Source organism: Pongo abelii, chromosome 12 (assembly GCF_028885655.2).
Source record: "Pongo abelii isolate AG06213 chromosome 12, NHGRI_mPonAbe1-v2.0_pri, whole genome shotgun sequence".
Taxonomy (NCBI): Eukaryota; Metazoa; Chordata; class Mammalia; order Primates; family Hominidae; genus Pongo; species Pongo abelii.
The window spans coordinates 107,026,152-107,041,070 of NC_071997.2; the positions used below are offsets into that span (position 1 = coordinate 107,026,152).

The window sequence follows — 14,919 nt, forward strand, 5'->3', positions numbered from 1 at the left end:
GTATTCTTTTATCCTCTATAAATGAACAAAACTTGTTTTGTTAGTCTTAGAAGAAAATCCTAAGATCTTAAGTGTTACCTTCTTCATAGTGTGATATTTAAATGCTTAAAATTGTGGATTTTTTATACTGCACAGAAAGCTACAATTTATATAGAAACAGGACTTGCGAGGGAGGCCAAACGATTCTTTTCTGTTTTTGTAGGACAAATGAAAAGAACTAAATGTGCCGACATTGACGTTGAGACACCGGACTCCATTCTGGTTAATACAAATCTGCGAGCACTGATCAACAAGCACACATTTTCAGTCCTTCCTGGAGATTGCCAGCAACGACTGCTTTTACTACTCCCAGAGGTAGATCGACAGGTGCGTCATTGAACTCCTTAAGATTTTAAAAATAGCTGTTTATGTATACTTGTAAAGTGGTATTAATGGTACTAAGTGAGAAGTAAGAATATTTTTACATAAGTTTCTTAATAGGCGGGCTTTGTAAGGCTTAGGAAAAAAAAAATTCTCCTACCAGAACTTCAAGATTACAGAATTATTTTGACTCTATTAGGATGTAGGCATCCATAGAATGAAGGTGAGGAGGAGGCCAGACATGGTGGCTCACACCTGTAATCCCAGCACTTTGGGCAGCCAAGGAGGGTGGATCACCTGAGGTCAGGAGTTCAAGACCAGCCTGGCCAACATGGCAAAACCCCGTCTCTACTAAAAATACAAAAATTAGCCAGGCTTGGTGGCAGGCGCCTGTAATCCCAGCTACTCGGGAGGCTGAGCCAGGAGAATCACTTGAACCTGTGAGGCAGAGATTGCAGTGAGCCAAGATGGTGCCACTGGACACCAGCCTGAGTGACAGAGTGAAACTCCATCTCAGAAAAAAAAAAGAATACATAAACTTCAGGAGGAAGAGTTGTCTTGGTCCAGTATCAACAGGATGTGGGCCAGTGCTTCAGTGGAGTGGGAACTGTCAGGAATAAGCCAAAAACGTGGGTCCAGATAAATAAATACATCTGGAAAGACAATACAACATGGTATGAACAGTGGTGGACTTGGGAATGTTTGCAGTTTGCATTCTTTTGTTACATTTTTCTAAGAGAAACTTTTATTATTTTCATAATAAAGAACTTAAAACCCAATGTAAGTTATACTTAAAAAAAAAAAACAGAAGTAGCAAAAAGAAATGCCAAAGGTTTGGCAGGCGTCAAGGCAGGGACCAGAGAGCTTTAGTGATTTACCTTGGTCAGGAATAAAGAAAAGGTCTGAGACTTTGGCTTTCATGAAGGAAAACAGTGTACCAAGTCACTCCCCCTTCTCATCTTCTGTTTCCTCCCTCTGTAAAAGGAAGATAGAACAATTAAAATTTTTTAAGCTTTCTTCACTTCTGAGATTTTTAAAAATCTCAACTGTGTTCTAAGTAATGTGATAGGTCTCCCCAACCCCCAACTTTTAAGAATGTTTATTAAAATGATGAGAGGGCGATGTTTTCCTTAGTTACACAGTAAAAGAAGTAGTTATACTCTCTTGTTCGTAGTAAGAGGATAACAGAGAATGAGTAAGCTACAGAATTCATTATTAGCTAATTGACATTGAAATAAAACTAAATCTTTCTAATTCTGAAAATCATCTTTCTACTAGACTGCATTGATACCAATTTCATAGTGTTATGAATCAGAACATGTCAAAGGAGTTCAGAGTCCATTGTCCAGAGAGCCCACATAAATGAGGTATTCTTACAGCAGTGGGGACAAAGAAGCAAAACCGGTCCTTCTTGGTGACTGCTCTCCCTACATAACTCTTGGAGAAATTATAGCTTTGAGGATGCCAGTTCTTGGTTAGAACAAGTTAGGAGACTGAAGTTTCAGCAGTTTTAAGAGAACCTCTTGGAGATTGCTCTCATCTTTTTTTTTTTTTTTAAGACTCAGGGTTGTTAGGCTGGGAATACTAGTACAGGATGTAACTGAGGGCCTGTTTATGGAATTCTAATGCTGGTTCCTCAGAACTATCTTTTGACTGATGTTCTTTATCAAGTTCTAAATCTGGAGGATTGCCACATACAATTTTAGAATTAAAAGGGATCTTAGAGGTTATCTAGTTCATTTTCCCATAGAGTGCAATCCTGGGGGGTATTTTTTTTTTTTTTTTTTTTTTTTTTTTGAGATGGAGTCTCCCTCTGTCGCCCAAGCTGGAGTGCATTGGCTCGATCTCGGCTCACTGCGACCTCTGCCTCCTGGGTTCAAGCAATTCTCCTGCCTCAGCCTCCTGAGTGGCTGGGATTACAGGTGTGTGCCACCACGCCTGGCTAGTTTTTGTGTGTGTGTGTGTTTTCTTTCTTTTTTTGATTTTTATTTTTAGTAGAGACGGGGTTTCACCATGTTAGCCAGTGTGCTTTCGATCTCCTGACCTCGTGATCCACCTGCCTCGGCCTCCCAAAGTGCTGGGATTACAGATGTGAGCCACCGCGCCCAGCCGGGGTTTTCTTAATAGGAGGTTACTTGGCTAGTCTTTTTCAGTTCTTAACATGGTTGGAGCCCACAGTAATCTGAGTAACATTGTCCTTGTGTGTAGAGAATATAGAATTTCGATTAAGTGAAATACAAACTACTGTCAGATGAAGTTTAGAGTGTTTAAAGAATGAAAAGTTGGAAGCCGTACTTGACTGTGTGGAGTATCCAGCAATGAGTAGAAAAATATTTAGACCAGAGAAAAACATAGGTTTGGATCAAAACCCTCTCCTTCAATATATTTGAAGGCCCATGATATGGAAGAGGTATACTTTGTTATACGGAAAGCAGATTTGGGGTTGAAAAAGCTTTTTCACAGTTGGAGGATTAAACTGCAGAATAGATTGGCTTATAGTGGAGTAACTTGCTTATCACTGTAATACTCAAGTAGAGACTGGATAAACTGCTCTTATAGGAACACCATTACCCTTGTACCAGTTCTCTAGAGTATGAATCAGCAGTCAGCAAACTACAGCCCACTAGGCAATTTCCAGCTGACTGCCTAATTAATAAAGTTTTATTGGCTTAAAGCCACTCCTGTTAGTTTTCGTATTGTCCGTAACTACTTTTGTGCCACAGTGGCAGAGTTGAGTAGCTGAAATCAAGCCATATGGCCTGCAAAGTTAAAGTATTTGTGGTCTAGCCCTTTACAGAAAGTTTACCAATTTCTGCTGTAGAGCCAGGGGGAAATGATGTCGACCCACATAGATTTGGAAAGTAAAGTGGGTTAAGAAGAGTTCCTCAATCTCAAGGATGTCCAAATCATTTTCTTAATTTTCTTCAAAACACTGTTTTTGACTTAAAATTTACATTTAGATTTTTAGTCCATCCTTTTTTATTTTTTGTCATTATCTGAATCTGGGATTCAGCTTTATTTTCTACTGGGTGGATAGCCAGTTGTTCCAGCACTATATGTGTGGTTCTGTGAGTAGATTTTTAATTATTAAGGAATGGATGTGAATGGAGAGAAAGGAGTGAGGAGAGGTAAATAGGAAAGCAATGTTTTAGAACAGAGTGATATTACATTAAATAACAGAGTTGGATAAGCACATAGTATGAGATAGTTATATTTCTATTAAAATAAATATATATACATTCTTTTATAAAATGAAAGGAAAGTCAAATACCACATGATACCTTTCACTTTCTTTGTAAGCTTTCCTTGGCTTATTCTTTGACCCAGGTTGGTCCAGATGGTTTAATGAAGTTAAATGGCTCAGCCCTTAACAATGAATTCTTCACTTCAGCAGCCCAAGGCTGGAAGGAAAGACTCTCAGAAGGTAAGTGCTCTACTTAATGTGTTTCCCAGGGTGGTGTGTGCACTCGGAGCACCTCTCTTCCTCATCAGGTAATTAAGCAGTTTTGGAAGGTAAAGGACAGGATGTTTCCATAGGATAGAATTAACTGTCAAGTGTGGAACACGCTGTTAGACTTTTATCTAGAGCCTGTGTTACCAGGTTAGCACCAGATGGAGTCCAGCAATATGTTTCTTTAATGATATAAAGCTTCCAAGAAATTAAAAAATACAGATTTTTGGGCCCTGCTCCTAAAGATTCTGATTCAGCAGTTCTACGTTAATGCCTAGGAATTGAAATTGTATTAGGCTCCCTAATAAAACTATAGAATTAGCCACTTTATGGTGCTCTGCATCCCAGTTTGGTAAGCAGTGAGATAATCTGTTTGTTACTGCCTAGCCTCAATAAAACTAACAGTAAAAGCAATCAGTGAGAACTTTGTAGAAGATCACTTCATTAAGGTATAGAAGATCACTTCATTAAGGTATATTTCATATAATATAAAATTCAGCCACTTGAAATGGACAGTTAATTGGCAGTCAGAACATTGTAGTAAGTATGGATCATGACCGAGTATTACTGACTATGATCACTGGTCTGCCATGTGTGCCATGCTTCTAGTGACTGATTGTGTGTGGGCACTGCATATAGTATCTGTCAGTACTAGCAGTTCTTCACCCCTACAGCTGAAAAACACCTGTGGTGTTTTTAAAAATACTGATATGCAGACACCAGTGTCAATGATTTTGTTTTTATTGCTCTGGGTTAGTGTCAGAGCTTTATTGGTTTTGTTTGTTTGTTTGTGTCAAAGTTTTCCCAGACGATTCTAATATGCAGACATAAGTAAAACCACTGGCTGAATTATTTTTATTACATCTGTTTTTCAGTATACATGGAATAAAAAATAGCACTTGAAAGTCGTATACCAAACAATAGCCTAAAACAAGTGTGAGAGACTTTAAAATATATACATTTGTAAGGAATGCATTAGGAGTGCTATTCATTGTTTATTTTCTGTCAGATCCCTACCAGTTAAAGTGAACAGCTAATATATAATCTAGATTGTTTCTTGAAATTGTTGACTTTTCCCATCCTCTTCTTTTAGAAGAAATTCTATGTAGAAGGGATCTCTTCCTCTGATTACTTTGGTCCTTTCTCTTTCCTACAGATATTTTTGGGCAGAGACCCCCCTTTTTTTTTTTTTCAGAAAGATTAAAACATACCAGTACCTTTCTTTAAGAATAAATTGGTAAAGGATTTACTTCCTCAGCCCCCACTTTTTTGTAACTAGGTACTGTCAGCAATGATACTGCGATTATTATTATCAGTGTTCCTTTTTTTTTTTTTTTTAACATGCAGGCAAGTGACTGCTGTACCTATAGTCAAGTGATCATGTTTTATGAACAACAACTTGGAACACTGTATATATGTGAACAGAGTCCAGTACATTTTATTCCTCATTTTCAGATACACAGTAGACTCAACAGCAGGAGTTCTGGGTTGGATTCTAACAGCCAAATCCCTCTTTTCCCAATCCTTTGCCCACGACTGTGATGTCCACGGTCCTCTAACACTTTTCCTCTCCTTCTTCTCACCCCCAGGAGGTCTTAAACTTCAAATTCTGCCATTTCTACCTCTTATTCCTTGATGTCCTGGGTATTAGAGTATAAAAGGGAGCAGCCTATCTGAGCCACAAGTTTGAAGATGGCCTACCAAGCACATTCACTGTTCTCTGCTATGGAGTGGGAAGGATTGAGGTGGTTGGTAGTATATGCAAATAAATGGCATATTCAGAGCAGCTGGGTCTTTGGCATGTTGAGTATCTTCTTGCTAGAGTATTAGCGTGGTACAATTTGTGGAACAATTAGAAAACTGACAACTCCAGAATAACTCCCTACCTTTTTACTGGAATCTCGAATGCTAGGGCCATAGCTTTTCTTTATGCAGTTAGAGGTTAAAAGCCTAAAATTAAGTTGCCTTGGAGAAACTGATCTTGAAAGTAGTAAAAATGCCCAGTGGCATAGTTTATTGAAAGCCCATCACTTTTTCTTTTAGTGGAAAATAAATTGGAAGTTCTAGGTAAGAGATAAAATAAATCTGTATGGAATGTGATGCTTGGAGTGTGAGGAAGGTACCACAGGGAAGTCCAGCGAAAAGGCTCTGTCAGCCTCAGCTGAGTACTGAAAGCTACCTGGAGTGGTGTGCAAACATATTTTTATTTCACCTAATGGCATTTAGGTCCTCCTTTATAGTGAGGAGGATTGGGGAGTTTCTGTTACTTTCACATGATAGTATTCTGATTCCTGCATGAGTCTTTCATGATTTATAGTTACGTGTTGCAGATAGCATTTTTCTATTGAATATCCTTTTTTGGGTACATTGCAGGTGAGTTTACACCTGAGATGCAGGTGAGAATTCGACAAGAGATTGAGAAGGAGAAAAAAGTGGAGCCATGGAAAGAACAATTCTTTGAAAGCTACTATGGGCAGAGGTAATATTGGGACAGGTTCTATAAACCAAATGTTAATTCCTATATATATGTCATGTAGTGCTTTATCTCATTACCCTCACAGAAATCTAGGCCCCAGTTTCCTTCTGTTTTGTTTTGTTTTGTTGTCTCACTGATTCTCCTTTAGGAAGAAGTTTTTTTCTTATTATGAATCACGGGTTCACAGAATTAGATTACTCATCATACTTTACCCTTAAAACTGTCATTGTAGGTGAAATGGCTTCTTTAAAAATAAATTTTTTAGCTGGGCGCAGTGGCTCACGCCTATAATCCCAGCACTTTGGGAGGCCGAGGCGAACTCCTGAGGTCAGGAGTTCGAGACCAGCCTGACCAACATGGTGAAACCCCATCTCTATTAAAAAAATACAAAATTAGTTGGGCGTGGTGGTACATGCCTGTAATCCCAGCTACTTGGGAGGCTGAGGCAGGAGAATCGCTTGAACCTGGGAGGCGGAGATTGTGGTGAGCCAAGATGGTGCCATTGCACTCCAGCCTGGGCAAAAAGAGCAAAATTCCGTCTCAAAAAAAATAAAATACATTTCTAAAAAAACCTTGAATTAAGAGTCCCATGCTGCTATAAAGACACATGCACACATATGTTTATTGCGGCATTATTCACAATAGCAAAGACTTGGAACCAACCCAAATGTCCAACAATGATAGACTGGATTAAGAAAATGTGGCACATATACACCATGGAATACTATGCAGCCATAAAAAATGATGAGTTCATGTCCTTTGTAGGGACATGGATGAAATTGGAAATCATCATTCTCAGTAAACTATCGCAAGAACAAAAAACCAAACACTGCATATTCTCACTCATAGATGGGAATTGAACAGTGAGAACACATGGGCACAGGAAGGGGAACATCACACTCTGGGGACTGTTGTGGGGTGGGGGGAGAGGGGAGGGATGGCATTGGGAGATATACCTAATGCTAGATGACGAGTTAATGGGTGCAGCGCACCAGCATGGCACATGTATACATATGTAACTAACCTGCACATTGTGCTCATGTACCCTAAAACTTAAAGTATAATAATAAAAAAAAAAAGTCCCTTTCTTTGAAAAGATTGGTTTTTCTTCTGGTTACTTTATAAGATAGAAGAATATTGAAGTTCATTTTTTTTTTTTTTTTTTTTTTGAGACAGAGTTTCACTCTTGTCGCCCAGGCTGGAGTACAGGCGCAATCTCAGACTCACTGCAACCTCTGCCTCCCGGTTTCAAGCAATTCTGCCTCAGCCTCCCAAGTAGCTGGGATTACAGGCGTGTACCACCACACCTGGCAAATTTTGTATTTTTAGTGGAGTTGGGGTTTCACCATGTTGGCCAGGCTGGTCTCGAACTCCTGACTTCAGGTGATCTGCCCACCTCGGCCTCCCAAAGTGCTGGGATTACAGGTGTGAGCCACCACTGCCGGCCAGAATACTGAGGTTCTGTCCACTTTTTATAGTAGTTACTTATCCCAAAATGTAGCTATCCAGAATCACTAAGGAATCTTAGGAATTTTGTAATGTGGACTATTAGAACCAACCTGTAATTAAACAGCCTCTCCTCTGTAAAGGGCACTCTGGGAGATGTACATAACTGAATCAAGATATAAATTCTGTTTAAAAGAGGCTGTAGCCTAAATCAGTTTTTCCCCCCCAACAAAAGATCCAACAATGAAATTGTAATGGGACATTTAAATAGATGGTAATGGAGATGTTTTGTTTGAAATAGGATTGAACACCTGGACTCCTGCTTGTTAGTCTCCGTTCCTTCCTTCTGCACACCAATGGCAGCCCTTAAGGAGACCTGTAACCACAGCTTGAAAACTAAGTGCTCCTTTTCCTTGTCTCCAAGTAGTATTTATCCATCTCCTTCACAGTCATTTAGGAAATATTCCTATTGAGATTAAGAGTTCCATAAACTGCGGCCAGGTGCGGTGGCTCACACCTGTAATCTCAGTGCTTTGGGAGGCTGAGGTGGGCGGATCACTTGAGCCCAGGAATTCGAGACCAACTTGGGCAACATGGCAAAACCACATCTCTAGAAAAAATACCAAAAAATTAGCTGGGTTTAGTGGTGCGCGCCTGTAGACCCAGGCTCAGGTGGAAGAATCGTTTAAACCTGGGAGGCGGAGGTTGCAGTGACCAAGATTACGCCATTGCACTCCAGCCTGGGTGACGAAGCGAGACCTTGTCTCAAAAAAAAAAAAAGAGTTCTATAAACTGATTTTTCTATATTTTTGGTATGAGCATTGAGCTATAGAAGTGATGTTTGGTACATTTAGACTATTATTTCAGGTAGCAGTAATTCTACAAATATTTGTTCATTCCATCCTTTTTTTTTCTCTTTTTCTTTTTTTTTTTTTAAAGACAGGGTCCCACTCTGTCCCCCAGGCTGGAGTGCAGTGGCACAATCACGGTTCACTGTAGCCTTAATCTCCCGGGCTTAGGCAGTCCTTCCACCTCAGCCTCCCGAGTAGCTGGGACTCCAGGTGCATGCCACCACACCCAGCTAATAATTGTATTTTTTGTAGAAGTGGGATTTTGCCCCGTTGCACAGGCTGGTCTCAAACCCCTGTGCTCAAGCGACCTGCCCACCTCCCAAAGTGCTGGGATTACAGGCATGAGCCACTGTGCCTGGCCCATTCCCTCCTTCTTAAGCAGATAGAGCATTACAACAGTTCGTGGGTCTTTCTATTTTCAACTATTACTTCTTGTCAGCTTTTATAGAAAGACTGTTTTTGATTATTGCCCAGTTTTGTCCCTAGCCATTCCATCTCAGAAGCACAGTACTGACTCTTTGAAGTCACCAAAGAAGGCTCATTGATTTTACATGTTGTACAATATTCTAAAACATTAAGAAGAGTCACTAATGACCTTTACAGATTAGCCTAGGCTTTTAGCCAAGCCACATTATGGATATCTCAATGGAACTATACCCTCAGAATAGCTTAGAGACACTCAATCTCAGAATTTTAGAGCTAAACCAAGTGGGATTTAAATGGGCTTTCCAAAAACTCAGCTATAATTCTCAGCCTCTATAGAACATTGACAGCCAGCTGTCTCCTCAGGTCCTCTTAGGTTTTTTGGGCCTGGGTTTGCACAGATATTACAGAGAAGAGTTGATCACAATCCCAGGGTGGAAGAGTCTTGGGCTTCCTTCAGTTCCCTTGCAGGTAGTCTGTGATGCATGCTTCCAGACAATGTGGCCCCTTTATAAGCAGAAGTAATAATAACTACTATTACTGAGCTTTCATTATGTGTTAGGCAAGTACTTTATATGGATTAACTTAATTATCATAGCAACACTATGAAGTAATTAAACCTAGTGTACAATTGAAGAAACTGAAGTAAATAAGGCTAGTCATTTACTTAATATCACACGGACGGTAGGTATCAGAGCCAGAATTTGAATCCAGGTACTCTGACTCCAGAACTTTCACTACTATTAATAGTGAAGATAATACATGAATACCTGCTGTGTCAGGGGTTCTCCTAGGCATTGTCATCTTCCATTATCTCTATTAATGAATGCTTTCAACAACATGGGCTGTTTTTCAACTAGAATATTTCTTTTTTCCCCTTTTTAGTTCTGGCCTGAGCCTTGAAGATTCTAAGAAATTGACAGCTTCTCCCAGTGATCCCAAAGTAAAGAAAACCCCAGCTGAACAACCAAAATCCATGCCTGTGTCAGAGGCCTCTCTCATCAGAATAGTTCCAGTAGTCCCCCAGTCAGAGTGTAAAGAAGAAGCATTGCAAATGTCATCACCAGGCAGAAAAGAAGAGTGTGAAAGCCAAGGTGAAGTGCAGCCGAACTTCTCCACATCTTCAGAGCCCCTGCTTTCCTCAGCTCTCAATACGCATGAGCTTAGCAGCATTCTTCCCATCAAGTGCCCAAAGGATGAGGATCTCTTGGAGCAGAAGCCAGTCACCTCTGCTGAACAGGAATCTGAGAAGAACCATCTCACCACAGCTTCTAATTATAACAAAAGTGAAAGCCAAGAATCTTTAGTTACATCGCCAAGCAAACCCAAGAGTCCTGGGGTTGAAAAACCAATAGTGAAGCCCACAGCAGGAGCGGGTCCACAGGAGACTACTATGAAAGAACCTCTAGCAACTCTTGTTGATCAGAGCCCAGAAAGCCTCAAGAGGAAGTCTTCCCTCACCCAAGAAGAGGCCCCTGTGAGCTGGGAGAAGAGGCCACGTGTCACTGAGAATCGCCAGCACCAGCAGCCATTTCAGGTCTCACCACAGCCCTTTCTCAATAGAGGGGACAGAGTCCAGGTGCGAAAAGTACCACCTCTCAAGGTAAGAGAATGGAGAGAATTAGAAAAGCAGAGATGGTCTGAACTCTATGTTTTTGGTCATACCTACTAAATTTCAAGTAAATTGTGGTAGTTCTTCATGCAGAAGCAGTTGGATATATTTGATAAGTATGTAACTATGGTCTTACACAAATAAAATGATAGACAGGCATTTAGAACTGCAGTCCTACATACAGGTCTTTACTGATGTTTGCATAAGGAAGGTACCTGGGCATCTAATGTAAACCACCCCTGTGCTCACTACTCGAGCTCAGAGGCACCTGATCTCAGACTCTTAGACCAAATATAATTTAAATGGACTTCCAAAAACTTGGTTATAATTCTCAGCCTCTATAGAACATTGACAGCCAGCTGTCCTACTGTCTCCTCAGGACCTCTTAGATTTTTTGGGCCAGGGTTCGCGCAGATATTACAGAGAAGAGTTGATCACAATCCCAGGGTGGAAGAGTCTTGAGCTTCCTTCAGTTCCCCTACAGGTAGTCTGTGATGCATGCTTCCAGACAATGTGGCCCCTTTATAAGCAGAAGTAATAACAATAACCACCATTATTGACCTTAAGACAGTTATGGAAATCTTATAACCATCATGAAAATTATTGTCTGATATGACAAAATAAGAAATGGGAAGCTAAGCATGAGGAGACTATTGGTGTAATCAAAGGATCCTATCTTTGTACCAAGAGCCATGGTATTTGAGTTTACTTTTACCCTTTTCTTGCTACCATAACTGACTTGATGTTCTGTGAATCAGGAACTACCTTTAGCTCCCTCCTGTTAAAGGAAATATGTGTAGCTGTCTTCTGTCACTACTGTTTACTTGAGGGACACTAGTAACATGGAATAGTCTTGGTAAGCTCTGCCGCTTAGCATGTGATTAACTTCCAGTTAGCCTTGTATTGCTGCATGTCAAATCTTTCAAATTCTTCTAGGTAGTATCTTTGACTGATGCCCTTTAAAACCCAAACACATTTTTACTTCTGATCTTAAAGGTTTGTTAATACTTGGGCTTGTGCTTAATATCAGCTTGCAGTTCATTCATTTAATAAATAATGTTTATTTTTCTTACCAAGGAATTTAAGAGGCAAGGCACTGAATATTACTCATTAGGATATAAATGGAAAAATAAGCCTAGTAAAAGTACTTTTTCCCCCTTTTTATTTAACTTAGGTGAACCAAAATTAGTTCTGTCAGGAAGTATTCCTTGGAAAGATTCACTTACCAGAACTTGACCCATTCTCATTGTTTTTTTTTTTTAAATTTTTTTTTTTTTTTTTAAACAGAGTTTCGTTCTGTTGTCCAGGCTGGAGTGCAGTGGCACAATCTTGGCTCACTGCAGTCTCCACCTCCCAGGTTCAAGTGATTCTCCTGCCTCAGCCTCCTGAGTAGCTGGGATTACAGGCATGCACCACCACACTTGGCTAATTTTTGTAATTTTATGTTTTAGTAGAGATGGGGTTTCACCATGTTGGCCAGGCTGGTCCCAAACTCCTGACCTCAAGTCATCTGCCCTCCTCTGCCTCCCAAAGTGCTGGGATTACAGGCGTGGGCCACCATCTGTACTTCCTATTACTTTTTTATTCATTGTTTGTTTTTTGCCCCCCAAGATGGAGTCTTGCTCTGTTGTCCAGGCTGGAGTGCAGTGATGCAATCTGGGCTCACTGCAGCCTCTGCCTCCCGGATTCAAGGGATTCTCCTGTCTCAGCCTCCCAAGTAGCTAGGATTACAGGCGTTAAGCCACGACGCCTGGCTAATTTTTGTATGTTTACAAATAATTATTTGTAAAGGGGTCTCACCATGTTGGCCAGGCTGGTCTTGAACTCCTGACCTCAAGATCCACCCGCCTCGGCCTCCCAAAGTGCTAGGGTTATAGGTGTGAGCCACCACGCCTGGCCAATTCATTGCTCTTTAAGATTGGTGATTTTAGCACTTACAAATCTATGGGGGTTTTTTCTTATTTTTTTTTCTACCATTAACATGCATTGCCAGAGATTCTGACTTTTGTTATAATCACTTTTACTATTCTTTCTTATAAAAATATTAGAAACTTTTCTTTAATGTCATTCACAGCTTATCTCCAGACCTGAGAGCTGAGTAACTGTTTAGGTTTTGCTATAAATGTTGCTAAGACCCATCATTTCTATTTCCTCACCTGTAAACAGGCTGGGTTACATCATATTCTGTCTGCTTTCTGCTAGTCCAGAGGGATTACACAGAAACTTTAATCCACTGTGACCAAGTTAATATAATTTTACTTTTTTCAGTTCTTTTCCTTTCTTCTCCCTCTTCATCTCCCTCAAAAAAGACTTCTCCAGAAGTGTCTTTAGTAACTCTCCTCTTAGACCCTATCTCAAATACTGGTTTCTTAGACAAAGCTTAATGTAATTTATAACAGAACAAAACCTTTTAAACAAAATTTACGTAGAAAACAAGATTCACAATGTAGTAGCAGAAAACAAAATTCGCAATATAGTATAAATGTTATAACTTAGTTACAACTTTTATATACATACAACTGTATATAAAAACTATACACACATGCACATTATATGTTTTACATTCCATATACAGTCAGCCTTCTGTATCAGCAAGTTCTGCATCCTCAAGGTTAATGCAATATTTTCAACCAACCACCTATCACAATATTTGGAAAAGAAAATTAAACACAAATGTAAAAATACAGTATAACAATTTATATAGCATTTACATTATGTTAGGTGTTATAAATAATCTAGAGATGACTTAAAATATATGGGAAGATATGTGGAGGTTATCTGTAAATACTATACCATTTTATATAAAGGACTTGAGCATCCTCAGATTTTGATATCCTCCGGGGTCCTAGAACCAATCCCCCATGGATACCAAGGGATGACTGTACACTTAAAAAGAAAAGGATTGAATCTCTCTGCTCTCCCAGGATAGGGCTTCTCAGTAAATTAAATTGTTATCAGTGCCGGGACAACTTTGAGTGGTTTTGCACTTAAAAAGAAATATGATTTATTTTGCATAATCAGGTAATAGGGCTATTTACATAAGTAACTGAAACTTATTTTTAGATATCGAAACCTTTCATTTTAACCACTTATAATGGTGGTTCTTATTTGATTTCAGCATGTTATTAATGATTGTGTTATTATGATAGATATCATGTATTATGCTAGGTATAGTGTTACTCTCACGAGTATTCTTATGTAAAGTTGTTTGTCCCTATATAAATTCCCCTAAACACCTTTCTTGTATTTACTTTTTTAGTTTTATCTTTTTTTTTTTATTTTTTCCCCTGCAGTTTCTTTCATATGATATAAATAAGGAACAATAACTGCTGCTTTCTTACTGTAGGCAGCCTCTAAAATACTATGTGATGAGTAAATATACTATCTAGGCTTGTTCGAATTGGATGTGAAATAGATTTAGCTCTTAGAGAGATTAAGTAGATTTCCTGATGTAAAATATATACTCTGTGACACCTGTTATGAAGTCCCATGGCTCTAACTTCAGAATTAGAGAGAATCAATTTTTGAGGACTACTGACCTTTTGAGAAATGAGTATTGCAAATAATGAAAAATGTTTAGTGACTTTATTATTCTTAATTTAAGAACATTAAGAAAAATGGCATGCATTTTCTTAGGGTTTAGTGGCTTAATTTTTTTTAAATTAAATGCTTTAGAACATCTTAACAGTTATTTGCTCCTTTAAACTCAACCAGTTACTAGAAGAGTCCACATCTTGTTGCATTATTAGCAACTCTAATAGCTTTCAAAGTATTGTTCAGGACAGAAGGCAGATTTGTTTCAGACATGATGATTTTATGGTATGAAAATCATTGGTTTCAGCCAGGCGTGGTGGCTCACGCCTGTAACCCCAGCACTTTGGGAGGCCGAGGTGGGTGGATCACTTGAAGTCAGGAGTTCGAGACCATCCTGGCCAACATGGTGAAACCCCATCTCTACTAAAAATACAAAAAAATTAGCTGGGCGTAGTGGCAGGCGCCTGTAATCCCAGCTACTCGGGAGGCTGAGCCACAAGAATCACTTGAACCCAGGAGGCAGAGGTTACAGTGAGCTGAGATTGTGCCAATGCACTCCAGCCTGGGTGACAGAGTGAGACTCTGTCTCAAAAAAAAAAAAGAAGAAGAAAATCAATGGTTTCAAACCTGATAGACATCAGAATCTCGCAAGTAGCTTTTTAGAAACTTTTTTTTTTTTTTTTTTTTTGAGTTGGAGGCTCCCTCTGGAGTCACCGTGTTGGCCAGGGTTTTTCAGGCTGGGTGCTGTGGCTCATGCCTGTAATCC

At 39.5% G+C, this 14,919-nt stretch overlaps 1 protein-coding gene across 1 annotated transcript in view; it reads left to right on the forward strand.

Annotated features, from left to right (window-relative positions):
* ASXL2 (ASXL transcriptional regulator 2) overlaps nucleotides 1-14,919 on the forward strand; it is a 146,070-nt gene that overhangs the window by 119,463 nt on the left and 11,688 nt on the right. Inside the window, exons 8-11 of the mRNA XM_024242310.3 lie at nucleotides 203-366; nucleotides 3,688-3,784; nucleotides 6,185-6,290; nucleotides 9,893-10,610. Of these exons, the coding sequence (XP_024098078.1) occupies nucleotides 203-366; nucleotides 3,688-3,784; nucleotides 6,185-6,290; nucleotides 9,893-10,610 (1,085 nt within the window). The remainder of the gene's footprint in view (nucleotides 1-202; nucleotides 367-3,687; nucleotides 3,785-6,184; nucleotides 6,291-9,892; nucleotides 10,611-14,919) is intronic.